We start from the raw sequence: 18,936 nt of genomic DNA, 5'->3' as shown, positions 1-18,936 counted from the left end.
CAGTGCTGGGTAGAGAGGGGGTTCCTGCACTTCTGCATCGGCATGAAACCAAATGGGAGCCAAGTGGACAATTTCACAAGGACATCTGCATCAAAGCACCCTGATGGGACAGGGCTCAGGTATTATCTGACACACAGCATACGGGCCTCCTCCCACCCCTATCCTACCGTATTTTGACAGGGTTACAAAGAAGTACTGTGTTAGAAAAGCCCCAATGCATTTATCTACCTCAGTTTGTACAGATTATCTTACCTATAGAGCAGAAATGCCATTAATTCAAAAAAGCATCAGTTGCTGTCAGTGGTAAGGAGAGCTGAGTGGCTCACGCAGCTTTGTGAAACAGGAACACTGCCCCTTGCTTGCAGCATACTTGAGGTTTCCTTCTGTTAAAGCCTAGCTAGGGAAACCCATCAAGTGTTTCCAGCTTTTATCACAGCTGGAAAATGGGTGTCAGTCAGCTGGGCAGAGAGGTTTCAGACAGAGTTCATCCTGAGGAGGGCCACCGAGATGCTGCGAGGGCTGGAGCAGCTCTGCTCTGGAGCCAGGCTGAGAGAGCTGGGCTGGGTCAGCCTGGAGAAGAGAAGGCTCCTTAAGGGGAGACCTTAGAGCAGCTCCAGTGCCTAAAGGGGCTACAGGAAACCTGGAGAGGGGCTTTGGACAAGGGCCTGTAGGGACAGGGCAAGGGGAAGGGCTTTAACCTGACAAAAGGGAGATTGAGATGAGACATTAAAAGTTCTTCCCTGTGAGGGTGCTGAGGCGCTGGCACAGGGTGCCCAGAGAAGCTGTGGCTGCCCCATCCCTGGTAGTGTTCAAGGCCAGGTTGGACGGGGCTTGGAGCAACCTGGTCTGGTGGAAGGTGTCCCTGCCTGGGCCAGGTCAGATCAGTGGGACAGCTCTCGCCCCAGTGCTGGGGGAAGGAAGGAGTACAACAGGAGGAAAGAAAAAGGAAACCATCACAAAGAATCGCACAAGTGACCACCACACAGCTTGATCTTTACTAGTAAAGCCAAAGAACAAAACATCAGCATTTTTTCCTCTTTTTCTGCCCAAAGAGCATCTCCACTATTAACACTACTGCTTTTTGCAACAGATAAGACTATTACACACGGACAAAGCAAACCAGGGAATATTAAGACATTTTCCACATTTTTAGTTTGAAGTGATTTGTGAAAACAATGCCTTGGTGAAATGCCTCTTTTCACCTTCACACAATTCCCTTTCTTAGCTGGCCACCCAGATCCTGCAGCGCTGTGAGGAACAGGAAGGAAGAGCCACAGGGAAAGTCGCATCATGAGGCACACGCAGTGCCAGGACACTTCCCAACTCGATACGTTTCCAGCCTTGCTCAATACCAAGAGGATTCTGTGGAGGAAGTCAGTGTCGTGCCCCAGCGCAGCAGAAGCCTGGCTATGGTACACAAAGTGCTGATAGCTGACTGGCTCCTTAGTTTGATGGGTGCACTCAAGCATCTTAGAAGAGTTTAATACCAAGCAGGTCTCCAAGTGTGGGTATGCCTATGGATTTTTGAAACCAGCAAGTGTTAATTCCCCTTGGGCTCCAGCCAGCCAAGATCACCTCCCACAGGTGCCATTCCAAGCTCAGTAGCCAACATGTATGTGTGTGTGTATGTATATATATATCTATATATATCTCTATACTGTCACTGACTGAACACCTGTCTGTTGCCCCCTCTAGTGAAGCTGTCAGTACAATACATATGCTTGCGATTTGCCCCAAGCCCCTGCTAACCCATCCCAGGTGTGGAGGGGAAAGAAAATAAGGGGCGAGGTGATGTGGAACAGGATGTGAGCTGCCACCTGCCTCCTTTGTTAGAATTTGAGAGACTTCAGCCTGGGCAAGGTTCCTCCCTGGCTTCACCTACAGGCAGGATCAGTGATGCACAGCCTGAGAGCCAGGCCTGTGCCATGGAGGAACATCTCATTTGAGATGGGCTCTGGTGGTTCACTCTGGGCATTGCTCTCCCTTGTCCCTCACTGCTTGCTGCAGCTCTGTTCAGGTCTGCCTCACCCCAGCTCCTTGCCCTGGAGCATCCCTTGCTCCTGCTGCCTTTTCCCTTGCTCCTGCTGCCTTTTCCCTTGCCCCAGGCTGTAGAGACGCAGCTGGGTTTGGTGTCTCACACCTCATCTTCTGCCCTTTGCCCAAGCTGCTCTGCTGTTTTAGTCCTACCTGACAAACCAGGAGTGGTCACACTGTGACATTAAGCTATCTGCAGTGGCAGAACTGAATGTGGAGATGATTAACATCCCAATGGATTTGGGAACAGACTCTGTCAGGTTCAAGGAAGTCACATAGGCAACACTGCATTTCCAAGCCTGTCTGCAAACACTGGAGCTCAGCAGATGGCCCACAGGTCACACATCCATTAAAATAAGGACCTGGAATGACAGAGCACAAGGAGACCTGGGGGAAGGATGACAACAGAGCTTGAGCAGGTGAGAGCACACCACACTTGCCTTTCTCAAGCAGTAAGTATATTTACTATCTATCTGGCACATATAAGCCTGCTGTAAGTGTACTCAGAGTGTGTCCCACTTCTCCCAAACCAAGAGCCTCAGGAGCACTGAGAGGCAGCTCTAGTATTTCACAACCCCACCACACTACAATGGGAAGCAAAGCACCATTAGCACACTTAAAACTAAGGGCAAAGGGCTCTTTCTGTTTGGATTTTAAGATGAAATCAACATCAATTACAGCCTCTAGCAATGGTTTCATAGTGCTCATGAAGCACAAGCAGCTGGTATTTATCGCTCCTGTCATACTACATGGGCTAAATGCAGCTGGGCTGGGAGAGGGAGGGAAGGGCCCAGAACAAATCATTGCTTTGGTTCAGAAGCCACAGCCATCCTGAGTAACCAGGGTGAGAAACTGCGCTGACACCCTCCCTTACTCATTTGATACTAGATGTTGCAGGACAGGCCTATTAGAAAGCCATGTACAGGAGAGGAGAAGCACAGTTAATGCTGTCCCTGCTCTGCTGCTGGTGGCAGTGGGAGGTTCCTATGGGTGACTCAACCTCCAGTTTAAGCCCGTGCCATGGGCTGTGGCTTTGCAGAGGTGGGGACAAGCATCCCCATCCTGTTCTAAGCGCCTAAACAGGCGCAGGTATCAAAGGAAACCTCTTTTTCAGGCTTTCAGCAAAACCCTCCCACAACAGGAGCAAAAGACAATTCATGTCCCTTTAAACTTCTCTGAGAACATACCTCTTCACCAAAAAAGGCTGATCTCCATCACTTTAGCTTCTAGGAACTATGGAGAAAAATGCAGAAAAATATGAACATGAACATGTTTCTCATCTCTTTAGAAGTTGCCAGCTCAGCAGTGAAGCTGGGCACTGTCCTGCAGCAAACTGGCATAAGGTGGAGCTCTCTGGATAACCACGCTGCAGAAGGCAACGGTGCTGTTGTGAGTCATGCACAAAGGTACAGGACAGAGATTCACACAGGGACCAGCTTTTTGCTAACAACAAAAGACTCGAGTCAACACACAACACCTATAAACATGCAGAGCATGTCAGAGACCTGAAGAAGACAAATACAACAGTAGAGAGAGAGTTCAAAACTTGACTTCTCCTTGTCCTGCGTCTGAAGCTGTCACTTTAACAGAACTGAAACGTGGCTTCTCCCGTTCATGCTCCAATGACTTCATGGTCCTCTGGGGCAGGGGGAGGGTGAGAAAAGGGGTTTATCTGTCCATCAGTTCAGGGTTGAGTTGGTTCGGTATCGGAGGCACTGAACAGTCTCATCTCTTTTGGCATCAGTTTCCTTTCAAAACGATGTTTTAGCTGTCCTGTTCCACTTTGTTTTCTCTCCTTTGAGGTCCAAGTTCAAATGCTGGAAACCGGGAAGTCTCCGGTACTGAAATATCTGAGAGGAAGTGAATAGCTCCAGCCATGCCTAAAACATAATGAGAAAGGTACTTTTGTGCATCTTTGACATTAAAATAGCAGAGATGACAGCAAAGGCAACAGCGCCTGTTTGAACTCCTCCTCACCAGATCAAATAGGGCCTATAGGAAAGCAAGTTCATTTGTACTGTGCCCAGGAAACCAAGTTTCACTTGAAAAGGTGAACGGCAGAACCACACTCTCTCTGCTGCCATCTTTTCAGCTGCACAACCTCAATGCTACCTCAATTAAGAAAGTAAATCCCAACTTCGGGCTGTCCCTCAGAATTTGAGCAGCTCTTGCTCATCATTTCACTGGTTAAAAAACAAAGGCAAAACTTCATTATACTTACAATGATAAGTATATACTTGTATATATTTATATACACATATATACACACATATATAGACATATATATATATGTATATATATACACACATATCATATACTTATGATATACAGATTCAACTGTTCACTATTCATAAAGAGGTCATGCAGAGCCTGAAGCACTACCAAACACCAGCATGACCTAATAAGAGTCTTGGGGTGACAGGAAACAGAGGCACCCTGAAGCAGGGGAGCATAGAAATACTCAGTTTTATAACACTAAAATCCTATTTTATCAACAGCTAAGCGCATACAAACAAAGGAACCTTCCTGAAATACAGCATCTGATGCAAATGAAACACGACACGTGCACATACATGCAGAATTAGACAACTTCATGCACGATTTTGGCTCCCCCCCAAAAAGACCCCTGTCCTGGGTTCAGCAGTAGCAGTCAGTTTTCTCCTTCTTAGTAGCTGGTGCAGTGCTGTATTTTGATGTTTTGGCCTGGGAACAGTGCTGATAACGCCGATGTTTTCAGTTGCTGCTCGAATGTTTGGTCTGGCCAAGGACTTTCTGAGCCTCATGCTCTGCCAGGGAGGAGGGAAGCCAGGAGGAAGCAGAGACAGGACACCTGACACAAACCAGCCAAAGAGGTATTCCATACCACAGCACGGCATGCCCAGGATGTAACTGGGGTTACCTGGAAGGGCTGGGGACTGCAGGGTTGGAGGAGGTATCGGTCGGTGCTTGGCTGGGGGGAGTGGGGCGAGTTATTGGTCGGCTGGTGTTGAGGTGTTGTATTCTCTTCCCTTGTTATTTCCTTTATCATTATTATCATTGGTGGTAGCAGTAGTGGTTTGTGTTATACCTTAGTTACTGAACTGTTCTTATCTCAACCTGTGGGAGTTGCATTCTTTTCGATTCTCCTCTCCATCCCTCTGGGTGTAGGGGGAGGGCAAAAAGGGGGGGTGGGGGGTGGAGTGAGAGAACGAGCTTTGTGGTTGGGTTTAAACCATGACAACCCCCAAACCAAGAAACTAAATAAAAAGCAGCATTAAAGCACAAATCATCCTATTGCTGCACTACTTCGCCATCTCAACAGATTTCATAGCTGTTATACAACAGATTTCATGACTGCTTTTTTCCCCTTGTGCATGGAAGGGAGCTCTCATGAATGAGAAGAGTTCTATTTCTCCCCTTAAATGTTTAGACAGTAACACAGCATATAGCAGGGATCAAGCATATAGCTACTCGTATTCACACCTTGGATTGGCCTCTTTGTAAAATAATCCTATTTGGTCTGCTGTAATTTCATGTATTTGTGGCAGGTGGCACACTAGGCTCATTGTTCACGAAGCAGCAGCGCTACTTTAAATCCTATGATTCTTTATGTTTCTCAAACATAAGGACGAGCTACGGAACAGAATTCCTTTAGATGGAAGTAGTAGTAGGGAGCGAGTCTGTTTTTAATAGCAGAGGAACCCAAAACTGTGAGGTTGCCCTATTTCCCATATAATGCCATGCCATTTACAACACCATCACTTTACCTTCAAAGAGAGAATAAGGTCGGTCAGGAATACGACATCCATGTGCACCATATTCCAAACACCATTCAGCAAACTGCAGGTAACAAAAAATAAATGCATCAAAAGTGGGTTTGGGGTTTTTTTAGTCATTATTTTGATTTAAGACTGTCAAATGAAAGCTTCAGTATCTGCATCTCTTTATTCTCTACATAAAGGTACATTTCGGTACTAAATGTAAAACAGTGTAAGCGGAGACAACACAGATACCACTGTCCCAGATCAGTTTGTCCCACTTCAACCATGACAAGGCTGCAATTAGCTTTTAGGAGATGTATTTCCACAGCACAAGTTTCAGTTCCATAACAAAGTCATTAGGTGGGCTGTACTTTACTTCTGCATCCTATAAATCACCCCTGCTACACGGCAATGAAAAATGCTGCGAGAACAGGGACATTCAGTTTCAAGGGCAAAACTGTTCTCACACTGTAATACCAGTTTCTTATCTGTCTCGGTGCTTAATTTATCCATGTGCTCAGGACTCCGTGTTGTTGGTTGCATTTTGGTTTTCTTTCACTCCTCTGCACCAATTTAGAGTATTAAATCTCCAGCTGCCATTACTTAGCATTATTTATTTGCTCTCACCAAGCCTTATGTAAAACCCTTGTATATACAGTTAGACAATTATGGTCATCACTATTTTGCTGCAGAAGATGGAATACCATTAAAGAGTTCACAGCGTGTCTGATCAACACTGCTGTAGTGGCTAACATCATATATATGTGACTTATGAATTGCATCTGGATCAACTTAATAGCAACCATCTATCTATTCCTCCTTTATTGCTCCCCAGAGCATACAGGGGGCTACAAGTTCCCCTGGCATTTCTGTGCTGGGAAGTAAACCACTGCTTATCCAAAATCCAGTGTGGAGATTCCTGGAAAGCAAAGCACAGAGAGGTCTCTCCCAGCTCCCCCTGCAATTTGGGCAACCTGCTAGCAAACGAACTAGAGAGTTAACCTACTAACGTAACATCCTACTAACTACCAGGGGCCAAAGCTATAGAGCTCGAGTATATGGGATGTAAGCATCACCCCAGAGCCATCACTCTGTTTAACAGGAGGATAAAGGGTGGCATCTTCTCCCTTCTTCCCCCCACTTTGTTCTGTTTTACTTGGAGGTGGGTTTTTTCTTCCCTTAGTAAGGGTGTGTGTATGTGTGTGAATGTCTTGAGGAAAACCCCCACAAACGCAAACACTGTGGTCCACACTGTTACCAAGAACTAATGAAACATTTTTGGACCCCTTGCAGGTATAAATCGTTAAACCAAGGTTTAATCTTCCATGTAATCTTATCGTATATGTGAGGACTGAACACATTTATGGCGTATTTCCAGACTACAATCAGTTCTTGCAACATGCACATCTTACTGCATGTACTGCCAGCCTGCGAACTGCAACAGCGATTTAACAAATGCACCCCAGGCTACTGAAGCACAACCATCATTTACAAGGTCACAGCTCCAGCACAACTCACAGATCCGGTAAGCCACACTCATCTTGGTTAAACCAAGGGGAAAAAAGAAAGAAACCTCTCCTAGCAGGATGACATCTGCCATTAGCTGTCACACAGACCGGGCATGCTTGCCATCAGCAGTGGTTTAATAACAACGCTGAGCAGCACAGAGCTCGGATGCTCTCTGTTGCATGCAGCCAAAGATGCCACAGCCCCTCTCACATCTCCCAGGCAGGCTCAGCCTCCTAGGATCCTTTCTGATACTGCTGGAGAAAAGCTGCAAGGCCAAAAGCAAGAAGCACAGGGGTCTCTGTGGTTCACAGGGCTCTTCTGGTTCACTTGTGAGTGTTCCATGGCTCTTGAGAAGTAACCGGGGATTCCTGGACAGACTCCTTCCCCTGGGGCCCATGCTTTCAGTGTGAGCAAACACTCCTGGGAGGGGAGCCATCAGGTTCCCCCAGTTACACCCCTTCAGGTACCAACATAACTGCACGCTTGCTTCCCTGCATGCTCTGGCTCAAAAAGAAAAGACTCCAAGAATGCCAGACAAGCAAATTCCTCTCCCTGCTTCTGGATTTCCCCTGCAAGAGCCCGAAGGGCCTGACTGAATGCCAGAGATGCTAAAATGCAGGATGGCTGCAAATATGCTGCCAGACCTGATCGTACTGGGCACCTCCAGCAAACAGCCTCTGGCCACTGTGCTATATCTTCCCTCTCAAAGGCATTTCAGGTATGTAACTGAGCCTCCTCCTTTTTTGGCTTTAAAATAAGATACACTTGCTTTTCTCTAGGCTGGCATGGAAGAATGTCAGGGCTCTCTTGGGCCAGAAATCCAGCACCAAGGGGAGTTGCCAATGCTGCACAGAGCCACAAAAGATGGAGGATGACAGGAAGAGCCCGACAGCTATGCATGCCAACAGTGCCTGCTTGGTGCTGTGGCTCACACAACAGCAGTGGGTGAGTCCACGTTTAAGCACACATGTGCCATGGGAGTGCACTAGGAAGCAGGTCTGCCTACAGGTGTCCCCATGGCGTGATGCTCGGGTAAATATGAAACAAGCAGCAACTTTTTAAAGCTCTGCTGACGGAGGACAGGCTGACAGTGGAGATGACACTGACGGTAGATAATGGATGGATATGGATGGTAGGTAAGACAGAATACTAGAAGGGGCTTTGAGCAACCTGCTGTAGTGGAAGATGGCCCTGCCCATGGCAGGGGGTTGGAACCGGTTGAGCTCTAAGGTTCCTTCCAACCCAAACCATTCTATGATTCCATGAATACAATAGCTTTACACACAGCCAAGCTCATCTAAAAGCACCCAAGAAGCAACTCATCAAATTTCCCATTGCAATACTTTTTAACCTCAGCTAAACAGCTATGTTTGCAATGAAAAACCTAACATCAGTGAACTAAGCTGAAAACAAAACCCAACAAAACAAACCAAAACTCAGCTAAAGTCTTATGAGGAAACAGAAGCAGAGAAGGGGCTCGTATTGGGTAACTCCTAGCACAGGCAGGGCTGACAGCAGAACATGGACAATTCCATTAGAAAAATTCCAAGTGTCATTCTCTGCCATTTGTATTAATGAAAAAATCCAAGCGAGCAATGTGATAACTGCAACTCAGAGCTCTGAAAGCCCCACACAGGCACTAGTCTGAAAACAAATAATTACAAAAGACTACAAACAGTATCGCTTGAGGAGCTGCGGACGACAGCGGATGTCTCAATGGAATAATTAGCGCCACATAACGTCAGTCAGTTTTTATGCAGGGAGGCTGATCTTCAGGCTCAATGTCTGAGTACGTGTTTAGTTCCTTCCCCTTTATAGAACATTTGTGTGTTTCACACTCACAAACTGGGAGCAAGTGATGGGACCCTGCCGTCCCACCAGCAGCACAGCCAGCTCCAGCTCTAGCACGTGACAGCCTGCTCCAATCACAGTTTATTCTTGCACGGGTGTTGTGATGTGAAAGGAACAGTGATTGTGCTGGGATGCTGCAGAGCTTACCTTGCAAGCTCGGTAGAGGTACTTTTTGTCCTGAGTTAGGTTATAGAGAGACAAGAAGGAGTAGCCATTGCCAGCTGTACCGTGGCAGATCCCATATCCTTTTCTCAGTAAACCTCTCTGCCAGATGACATCGCTACAGTCCATAGCATCTTTCAGGTATTTATCCTCTTTAAAAGTCTGGAATAAAAACAGAGTATAAACGCACAGAAATTAAAACACTAATGACAACAAAAGAAAGCTGGACCTGAGCAATGTTTTACTGTTGGTGTGGAGTTTTTCCATATAAAATTTTGATTAAATTTTAATAACCCATTCATCATAGACTTGCTTTCCTAAGCTGTTCCTCCTTTCTCTGCATGGAAACAGATAGAACTTCTCAAGTTTTTGCTTCTGAAATCAGGACCCCAAAGGAAAAGTTCAAATTCAAGACCCTTGGTTCTGCAACCTATAATCTATTTGAAGGGTGCATGGTCCTTTTTGATCCTTCCCTCCATTCCCAAGCCACAACATCATTTGATTTGAAATACAGAAATGTAATTCTTGCCTCCAAGAAATGTAACACAGAATACCGGCCATCAAATCTAATCCCAGAGGGCTAGGTCCCAGTCTGCCTGCGTAATTCTTCCTGGCTACTCAGACTTGGTTATGTCTGCCTTCAATTTCACGTCAAAAACGCACAAGAATATCTCTTTGCATAGCACAGGGCTCCTTTCTCTGTCACAGCTACAAGTAGGAACATTCCAGTACCTTCGTTAGTATATGTATTAGAAATACGCAGAAGCACTAGCCAGTTGGGCAAAGGACCAGTTTTATAAAGTTTATTGCATCTGAAGTGCATTTTGGACATACAGAGCCCATAAAGACAGCAGAAAATAGCAGTAAGTCATTAAACTGAACCCCACCAGGTACTCATCTTTGTAAGGCTACTTTTTTGCTTCCCTTTGCCTAAGTCATTCTACAGATCAAGAACACACCAAAACCAAGTAATTGATGCATGACTGTAGGCTTAGTCCTTTAGAAACAGCTTCCCTGCCAGGCTATTTAAGAAGCAATTAACATGCAAGATTCTTAAATCCATAAGCTTGATAAAGTCCCTTTCTCTGAACAGGGTTTGCCAGCTACTTAGCTGTAGAACTTCAAATTAAGGCCTGGCAACAGCATCTGATTTCCAGGACAAACACTGCTGTTATCACAAGTCCCTGTGCTTGGTGTGAAGTAAAGCACAGGCAGCAAAATGTACCATAATTTTCTTATTGCCTCTTCAAAAAGCGTAATATAAAAACAAAAGCATCATATCCCCATCACCTCAAACATAAAAAGAGGCCAGAAGACTGTTAAACAGAACTTGGCCCTATCCCTCTTATCTCCCATAAAGTATTTTGTGCTGGGGAAAGCAACACATTTGGCCAACATGGTCTAGGCTGATGTGTCCCTGCCCATGTCAGGGGGTTGGAACTAGATGATATCAAGATCCTTTCCAATCCAAACCATTCTATGAGTCTATGACAAAGAAGGGCAAAGAAGAATTAAAAGAGAAAATAAATGTAACAAGTAGTCTGCAGTGTTAACCTCCTACCACAGCCCAAAGAAAAAGCAACTGTGACTGCTGCTCCATGCGGCAATGCCATAAGAGATTTAGAGCTCACATTGCAGGTAGCAGTAAGAGTAGTTATTCCATAAACCAAGCCTGCTTTTCATCAGCCCACCCGAGCAGGGAATCTGCCAAGGAGGGCTGTCAAAAGCAAGAATCAATTTGCATGAATTTAATTAAATGGTATACTTTCAAATGCCATGCAAATCAGAAGTGCACAACACAAGAGAGATAGCAAACCTGGTTAAGGATGGAGAAGAGCAAACAGTAGGCTTGTGGTAGCTCAGCAGTTATATTTATGCCCTAGAAGGGGCCTGGGACCTTTGCTCTGGTGGTAAGCTCCCAAGAGCTCTATCTCATTAATGGAGTAATTTATGGAAGACATTCTTTGGCAAGACACATGAACCTATGCTTCTGAAAACCAACATCACTTAAAACTCTTGGGATGAAGATTCGAGGAATTTAGGTCAATAGTCTCACCCAGGACTCAAAACTGCTTAAATACATGGCCCCTTTCCAAGAGAGCCTAAAGCCTAGTAACCACCAGCACCTTGAGAAGCACTTTTACCCACTTATTTCCTCTTCACAAACATACCTATGTAAGCATTTTAAGATTTTTAGATGCCTAGCCTGGGTTCTGGTCTGAAAGTAGATCTAGAAAGATGGAAAATGCAAGCCTTACAATCTAACAGGCCTACCTACAGGTCTCTGTAAAAACAAAGGTCTATATGAACACGCAGTGATTCACCTTGTAAGCTTGCATGAGCATGTGGATGACTCCGGGGGCACCATGGCACCAGTGAACCAGTCTGTCAGTCTCATTGCTCAGTGACGATGGGTAATTCCCAGATCTGAACTTCTTATGGCGCACATAATCAATGCTTGGCTTCACCAGCTCTGTCAGGGTCTCCTGGCCCACATTTGCAATCGGCTGAAACATACAAGAAAGCACGAAACCCACCAAAACCATTAACAGAAGTAATAGCAAACTGTGCATCAACACTTCATTTTAGAATCTACTTTCAAGTATCCTAAATATGTGCCCTTGATCCAAATACTTTGAACTGCTTCATACAGGTTTAATTAGTCTGCTTACAATACCGTTGTGAAGAGCATTTTTACAGCTACTGGAGAGACAAAGAAACTGGGGCACCAAGTTGTTACCTGTCTTACTGGAGGCGACACAGAAAGGCTATGGCAGAACTGAGAACAGAATGTGGATTTCAAGACTCCCAGGCCTCTCTTTATAGCTTAGAATAGAGAGAACACTTACAGGAGAAAGATGGTTTATAGCCATGTTGCTCAGAATACACACTTAAAACGGGTTACACATTTTGTTTTAGCAAGAATTAACAACAGACAAACCTGCCCTGTTTCCCAGTAAATGGAGAAGCGTGTAAGTAAGTAGTGGCATACCTGGAAAAGGCTTATGAAAGTGGAGTTTTCCAGCATAAACAAAACTCCCTGAAGCTATGGGCTATAAATCTGCACTTCCAAATCTCAGAAGCAACAGCTATTGGTAGCTAAACATCTTTGTACTGCAAACTCATCCTTAGATTGCTATTCTGAATTTTCTTTCTCATTTCCTATATTTAGTTTACAACCTTGCCAGAAAGAAAATATAGTCATCAACCTGCATGCTTCTTATAAATGAATGTTTAGAAACCCAGTATCTGTTGGGTCTGCAGTTGTTGGCAGTCTACAGCCAAATGAAGGAAGACTTTCAATAGCTGTATTTTCAGCAACCTGAAAAAAACAAAAGCCTCTATTTCAGGAAAGCTTTGCCAAATTTCTACCTACCAGGTTCCTCAAACAAAGGAGGTTCCTCAACCTCTGCATTTTGTGAGCGGAACCTTCAAGCTGTTCATCAGCAATACACCCAAGTACACATCAGTCTGTCATGAAGAAAACTCAAGAGCTGATCAGCCCTCACTCATTGACCTGTGGGGCTGGGAGGCACTGGGGGAAGCTTTGTTTGGAGCTCTGATTTCATGCTGTACCCCTGCAGCAGAAGGCAAATGGGATGGTACCAGCAATAAATGCCTTCAGTCTTGAGCTGTGCAAGGCAAGCCCAGCCCAGCACATCTGTCCTTGGGAGGTAAATCCAAGAAGAACAGAGCTCTTTACAAACCTCCGCACCTTGTACTTTTGAGACGATCTGAGTACAAGTGAGTTCTTTGCCCGAGCTGCTGAGGTTCCCACCACCTACTTCCAACCTACAAAAGTAACCTACAGGCATGTGCCCTGACTCCTTGGCCAAGAGAATGATGTGCAGCCATTTTTTGCTTCAGTGTTAGTGAAAGGGGCTGATTCCAGATTCCCTAGCTAGCACTTCAGAATGCCCCCTCTACCTCCTGGACAAGTTATTTAACACTGCTGAGGTCCTATTCCTCCAGTAGCTTTCTGGAAATAAATCCAGCAGTACATGTTTCCTCATAAGGGTGTTGTACAGAAATGATGATCTCAGGTGCAATGCTGGATTCTTTCGTTATCAAACAAGAACTCAACAAACCATCTCCTGAATTCTTTGTTGAAAATACAGAAGAATCCTTCTCATTTGGCGTGGGAGGGATGGGGAAAGGATGAACTCCGATACGCCATCTTCTTCTGAGGTGGATGACTCAATTCTGCATGACTCACAATATTTAATGTACAGTGAAAAGACCGTAATCTAGTGCTGCATAAACAATGGCTTTGTGGCAATTCTTAAAAGCAGCAATTATATGTAAAGTTACGATTTTAACATGTAGACTAGCTTCTGCTTAAACCAAGAAGCACTGTGCAATTATTTCTGCTATCAGCCTTGAATAGTAAACGAAGAGTGAGAGGCTTCCTTAAAGCACCAGATGTTTCTCAGAAAATCCAGCAGAGCTAGGGAAGGAAAAATGGAAGCCAGGAAGATGTAAGGAAAAAGTTCTTTACTGTGAGGGTGGTGAGGCACTGGAACAGGTTGCCCAAAGAAGTGGCAAATGACGCAACCCTGGCAAGGTTCAAGGCCAGGTTGGGCAGAGCCTTGGGTGACATGATCTAGTGTGAGGTGTCCCTGCCCATGGCAGGGGGTTGGAACTGGATGATCTTAAGGTCCTTTTCAACACTAACTATTCTGTGATTCTATGAAGATGAGGGAGCTGGAAGGAGGTAGACATGCTTGCTGAAGAAAGTGGGAAGTAAAAGGCCCAGTAAATCAGAGCAGTCCAAGACCCCTTTGAGTTGATCACTGCAGAAAATGGCTGTAGTAAGGTTAAGACATCTCCCGAGGAGCAGAGGAGTAGCCACTTCCATAGCAAAGTCATCTACTTTAGCCTGAGCTGCTGGTGGAATCGGTGTGAGTTAATCTGAAACAGCTGGGGAGAAATCACGGCATCTTTTGCAACTGAGGAACAGCAGCATCACCAAATACCAGCTCAGTCACTTCTGCAGTGAACATCTGTACGCAGGTTCAGGCTGCAAGGATGTACAGTCCTTCCACTTGCCTGAAGGAAAGTCATTCTGCAGGAGCTGCTAAGAAAATTGACATTTACAGAAATGCACAGACTGGCAGCACCTTTATAAAACAGAAACAGGAACAATACAAATTTTGCGGCTCTACGGTCATCTTCTGTAATGAATCTTAAGGTTCTTTTTCCTGACTGCACAACAGAAGTAAGATACAGAGGGATGCAACACACCATTTCAAAAAACATCGCATCCTATGGGAGAATCTCAGGGCAGGAGGCAATGGATTCAAGTGTGGGAAAGAGGAGGTATACAGAAGAGAGGAACATACTGAGGTATACAGAAGAAAGTGTTCCTCTCTTCTGCATACCTCCTGTCTCACTCAAGACAACAGAAAGAGGAGAGCAGGGACACAGATGCACTAAGAAACATCAGATTTTTGGGGGAGAAATAGGTGGGATAAGGAAGAAGAGCATCTACAGAATAAAAGTATATTGAAGACTAATGTGTGATTAAGGGCAGGCTTCCAAAAGCTTCAGGACAGTGAAAATAGAACAAAGTCACCAGAGAAGAGAGAAAGGATGCGGAGGGCAGGAGGCACCAGCAGTGACTCATTTAAAAATAGCAAAAAATTGAAGAGTGATGGATGGTAAGTGAATATTTAGCTGGTCTAACTGCAGGCACCAGAATTAAGTATGGGAATAAGGGAAGGCGCTTCATTGTCTCTGTAGGAAACTTCAGCTCCTGGAATGCCAGTGCTCTGGACCACAACTCGAGGGTTAATTCACTCTCATGTTAGTCACAGTTTTCTTCTGCTGCCAGGTCCTGAGCTAGCATCTCTGCACAGAGACTAACTCCAAATTGTGAGACCCTGACCCAGCACAACACTGCACATGAATAAAAGCTGAAGATCCTCTGATGCAAAACCAGAAATCCCTGTGTTTCACCACAGCCTACAGAAGGTACTCTTACCTGCATGAGCATGTAATAGATCCCAGCCACTCCATGGGCTGCTCCAACATATTGCTTCCTGTGCCACTGGTACAACAGAGGACAACGGTCTGTCTTCCGCTCCTCCTTTGAGAAGTTTTTCCCCGATTCAATAATAGCATCTATTACCTAAGAAAAAGAACATACTCCTTCTGTCTGTCTCACTTGCTTTCATTCAGAAGGTTTTGCTTTGTCATAACTAAAACCACAGTAAAAAATAACCCACAATAAACAGTGACAGAACAGTAATATTCAATTCACTTGGACTCGAGTGTTGAGGTAGAAATAGGTTTTTCCTAAATGATGGGAATACCTTTCTAAGTGTAGAAAATTGTTATATTAATATTTCTAATCACTTTTTTTTCCAGGCCTGCCTTCTCTGGTCCTGGTATCTGCAGAACACTAGTGCATCTTCCCCACACTGAATTCATCCTTCTCTTCACTGAAACACTTCCACACTTCTGACTGAAGGTGTTTTGCAACAATTTCCCATCCTCAAATGCTCCAAAACTAGTTACAGCTTAGATTTCCATGGCTGGCCATGGACTCACCTGCAACGGCCTGTCTCAGTCCTAGGTGGGCAGCAGGGAAAGGGGGAAAAGATTAGAGGGATGGATGAGACTGAGCTCCCAGTTCTAGGTTCCTCTCCTCTCCAGCATCCCTCTCTTAATCCCTTGGAATTATGCAAAAAGTGATTACAGATGCTGTGACAGTGGAAAGAGAGAAAAGTATCTTACCTCTTTGATAACAGACTGTGGGACAGTGTCTGGACCGATTTCAGTATTCAGGTACAGCAAGGCATACAGGTAACCTGCTCTGCCATAAAGCAGCTCATCTGGAAGTTCAGCGTCTGTGCTTATGACTGTCCTGTGTAGCTGCAACAACCTGCATCAGACAAAGAAAGGTGGGGAGAGAGAGCCTCTTCTCTAGAGACCATAGTGGACTATGTGCTGTACAAGCCATCAACCCAAACAGAAGCAAAATGAGTGTGAAGCCCCACCATTCCCCTCCAGTCATCCCCAGTTCTGCTGGCTGTGAGGTTTATTCACAGGAGCCATCCCTAACAGACAGGCAACTCTGAGCCAGGGCCAGGTGAGCATTAGTGCAATTACTAGGTTTTTGTGCAACAGAAACACCTGTAAGCATGCAGGGCAGGAGCTGGAGGAGGCTGGAATGCTACTCCAACAAATAGGGAAACCTCCTGGAACCTCTGGGAATTTCACCCAAATGAGGACCCTTAACTGCAGGTGTGTAAGAGGGAACAACCAAAAGCCCCCAGTACCAGCCTTCAGCATGCCCCCTCCATAGACAACATGTTGCCTCAAGCATCTAAGCAGCTCAGTTTTGAAAAGGGCACTGCTGTTGTGCACAAGTGTTTAGCAATGGAAAAAAACCAAACCTTGGGCTAGGCCATTGCAACCCTCATTTTCAACAAAGAGATTCCCTGCTATTACTCTACCAGTTTGCATTGGCATTGAGGTGGAGCAGAGATCTGTCTTCCTGCCCAACCCCTCTCTGCCTCTTCCCATCTTTTGTGATTAAACTGGCAATTACATGAAACCATGGAGATGATCACATTTTAAGCTGGGGGAGGGGGCAAGACCATGTCGATTAAAACCAAATTCAATTCCCAGATTCCCCCAGCCACTATTATTCATCAGAAATGTTAATATTAACATCACGCCAGAGCAAAACCACTGACCCCAATGGCTTGTTTATGCTGTCACTGCTTAATGCCAGGGCAAAGCCACTTGCAAAATAAAGATTTTTATATTATTCCTTTCTTGGAACTATGCTTTGGACTTAGAATTATATTGTTTTGTTTTAAACTGTCCACTGTTAAGTTTTATTATTCAAATCATACAATTGGACAGCTACAAGGTAAAATGTTAGAAGTGCACAGGTTACATTTTGACATCTATAATGTACCACTCAATGGTGTCACGAATATGTCTGTAAACCAAAAAAGGAAGAAAAGAACAAATAATCAAACTAATCTCCTTTTCAATCCTAGAAATTATTTTCCAAGGAGAGGCAAGACTAAAAGATTTACTGCTAATCTCATTTTGCTATATTCATGCTTCATGCCTCACAGCAACACTGCTCTCCTAGCTGCATCCAAAATGACATGCCCAAGTTTACTGCCAGTTCTAAAAGCAAAAAAAAAACCCATCTAAACCTACCACCCATCTCAAAACTGAGATACTCATCCAGGAACCGCAGCACTGATTAATCATGCTAGGATTCTAGATTAGAAAGAGACCAATTATACTTCCAAACATAAACCAGAATGAAGATGAGGACATAAGGCTAGTCCCCACATTCTGGCAGGCTAAGGTATGCTGCTGGACAGCTAGCAAGTGGATTGCTGGTGCTGAATGCAAACATCACAGGGCTCCAGGGCTTCCAGCCCTCACCAGGACAGCAATCAGCTCCAAGACAGCAAAGAGACAGTCAGCTCTCCAAGGAAGCTCGACATCTAAATGGGATTTCTAAAGATGTTTGTTACCTTTAGATTACTTTGAAAAGAGGCTGGGATTTTTTCAGGCTACCCTCCATATGCTCTTACCTAACTAAAGCCCCTGTCTTTGAGGGTTCAACAAATACCTCCTCTTGGTTTTATTAAACCTTTGTTACGTGTCGATCCGATGTACCACATCCTTGTCTGGATGTTCCCAGATCCCTGCAGCTAAGCGTTTTGATAATGAATCTACAGTTAAGACCCACTCTTCACAGAAAGCATCACATACTGCACAAGCACTACATATTGTCGATGACAAGCATGCGGCTTTTGTTAAATGCCACTTCAATGTGACAAAATCAAAATGTGCAGGCACTACAGATACGCCCAGGACATCCTGTCCTTACAGTGATAAGAGGACTCAAGATAACTCACTAAATATGAATCAAGTGTAAGCCAGCTTTCATAAAGATAAAGCCTGTTTTGTGTTCTTCTACTGAAAATGCATCAGGGGAGAAGATATCTCCATTTTTAATCCTGTCCTCCAAAACTGCCCACTTGCTAATGCTACTGAACCAATGCTCTCCGCAAGTGAAGGGCACGGCTTTTTCTAACATCAACCACTTACTTGGCAACACATTCTTTAGACTCACTGTCGATTTTCAGCTTGTGATAAACCACTGCACCCACTGCCAATGGCCCAGCATCACCACAGAGGAAAGTAACTCTTCTGCCGTTCAGATTGCGAAGGATTCTCTTCACGTAATCAAGAGATCGCTGCAAATGGCTCTGGTTTCTCGTCACGCGGTACAGTTGAAGATATAAGAGGGCAATACCTGGAACAACCACGTGAAAGGGAAAAGTTTGATTTACTTCTCCTTTTAAGTATATCATATTCCTCTCTTTCGTGCCTCTGAAACAGTAACTCGAATGCAAACAGGTATTGGGGCAACTAAAACTTGTCAGTCAAGGGTCCTCGCTTGGGCAATGGGAAGGCATCAGGTCATCATCAATGTTTCATTACACTGCAATCTGGATAGTGACAAAACTTTTAAGATTAAAAAAAGTAACAGACTGACACCCAAGAGCAGACTCACAATTTGCAGAGAATGAAGAAAATCCATGTCAGAGGCACCAATGCTTGGTAAAGAAATCACTGAAGAGTCAACAATTTGGGC

At 44.8% G+C, this 18,936-nt stretch overlaps 1 protein-coding gene across 1 annotated transcript in view; it reads right to left on the bottom strand.

Moving 5' to 3' along the window:
- Window positions 1-2,077: 2,077 nt before the first annotated feature.
- LANCL2 (LanC like glutathione S-transferase 2) overlaps window positions 2,078-18,936 on the bottom strand; it is a 31,597-nt gene continuing 14,738 nt past the window's right edge. Inside the window, exons 3-9 of the mRNA XM_065665671.1 lie at window positions 18,387-18,594; window positions 16,035-16,182; window positions 15,280-15,426; window positions 11,621-11,803; window positions 9,282-9,458; window positions 5,781-5,853; window positions 2,078-3,914 (exon numbers count right to left, since the gene is read on the bottom strand). Coding sequence (XP_065521743.1) covers window positions 3,799-3,914; window positions 5,781-5,853; window positions 9,282-9,458; window positions 11,621-11,803; window positions 15,280-15,426; window positions 16,035-16,182; window positions 18,387-18,594 — 1,052 coding nt within the window. The 3' untranslated portion in view covers window positions 2,078-3,798. The remainder of the gene's footprint in view (window positions 3,915-5,780; window positions 5,854-9,281; window positions 9,459-11,620; window positions 11,804-15,279; window positions 15,427-16,034; window positions 16,183-18,386; window positions 18,595-18,936) is intronic.

This window comes from Lathamus discolor, chromosome 2 (genome assembly GCF_037157495.1).
Source record: "Lathamus discolor isolate bLatDis1 chromosome 2, bLatDis1.hap1, whole genome shotgun sequence".
In the NCBI taxonomy this organism is placed as follows: domain Eukaryota; kingdom Metazoa; phylum Chordata; class Aves; order Psittaciformes; family Psittacidae; genus Lathamus; species Lathamus discolor.
This window is presented reverse-complemented; position numbering and strand designations above follow the sequence as displayed.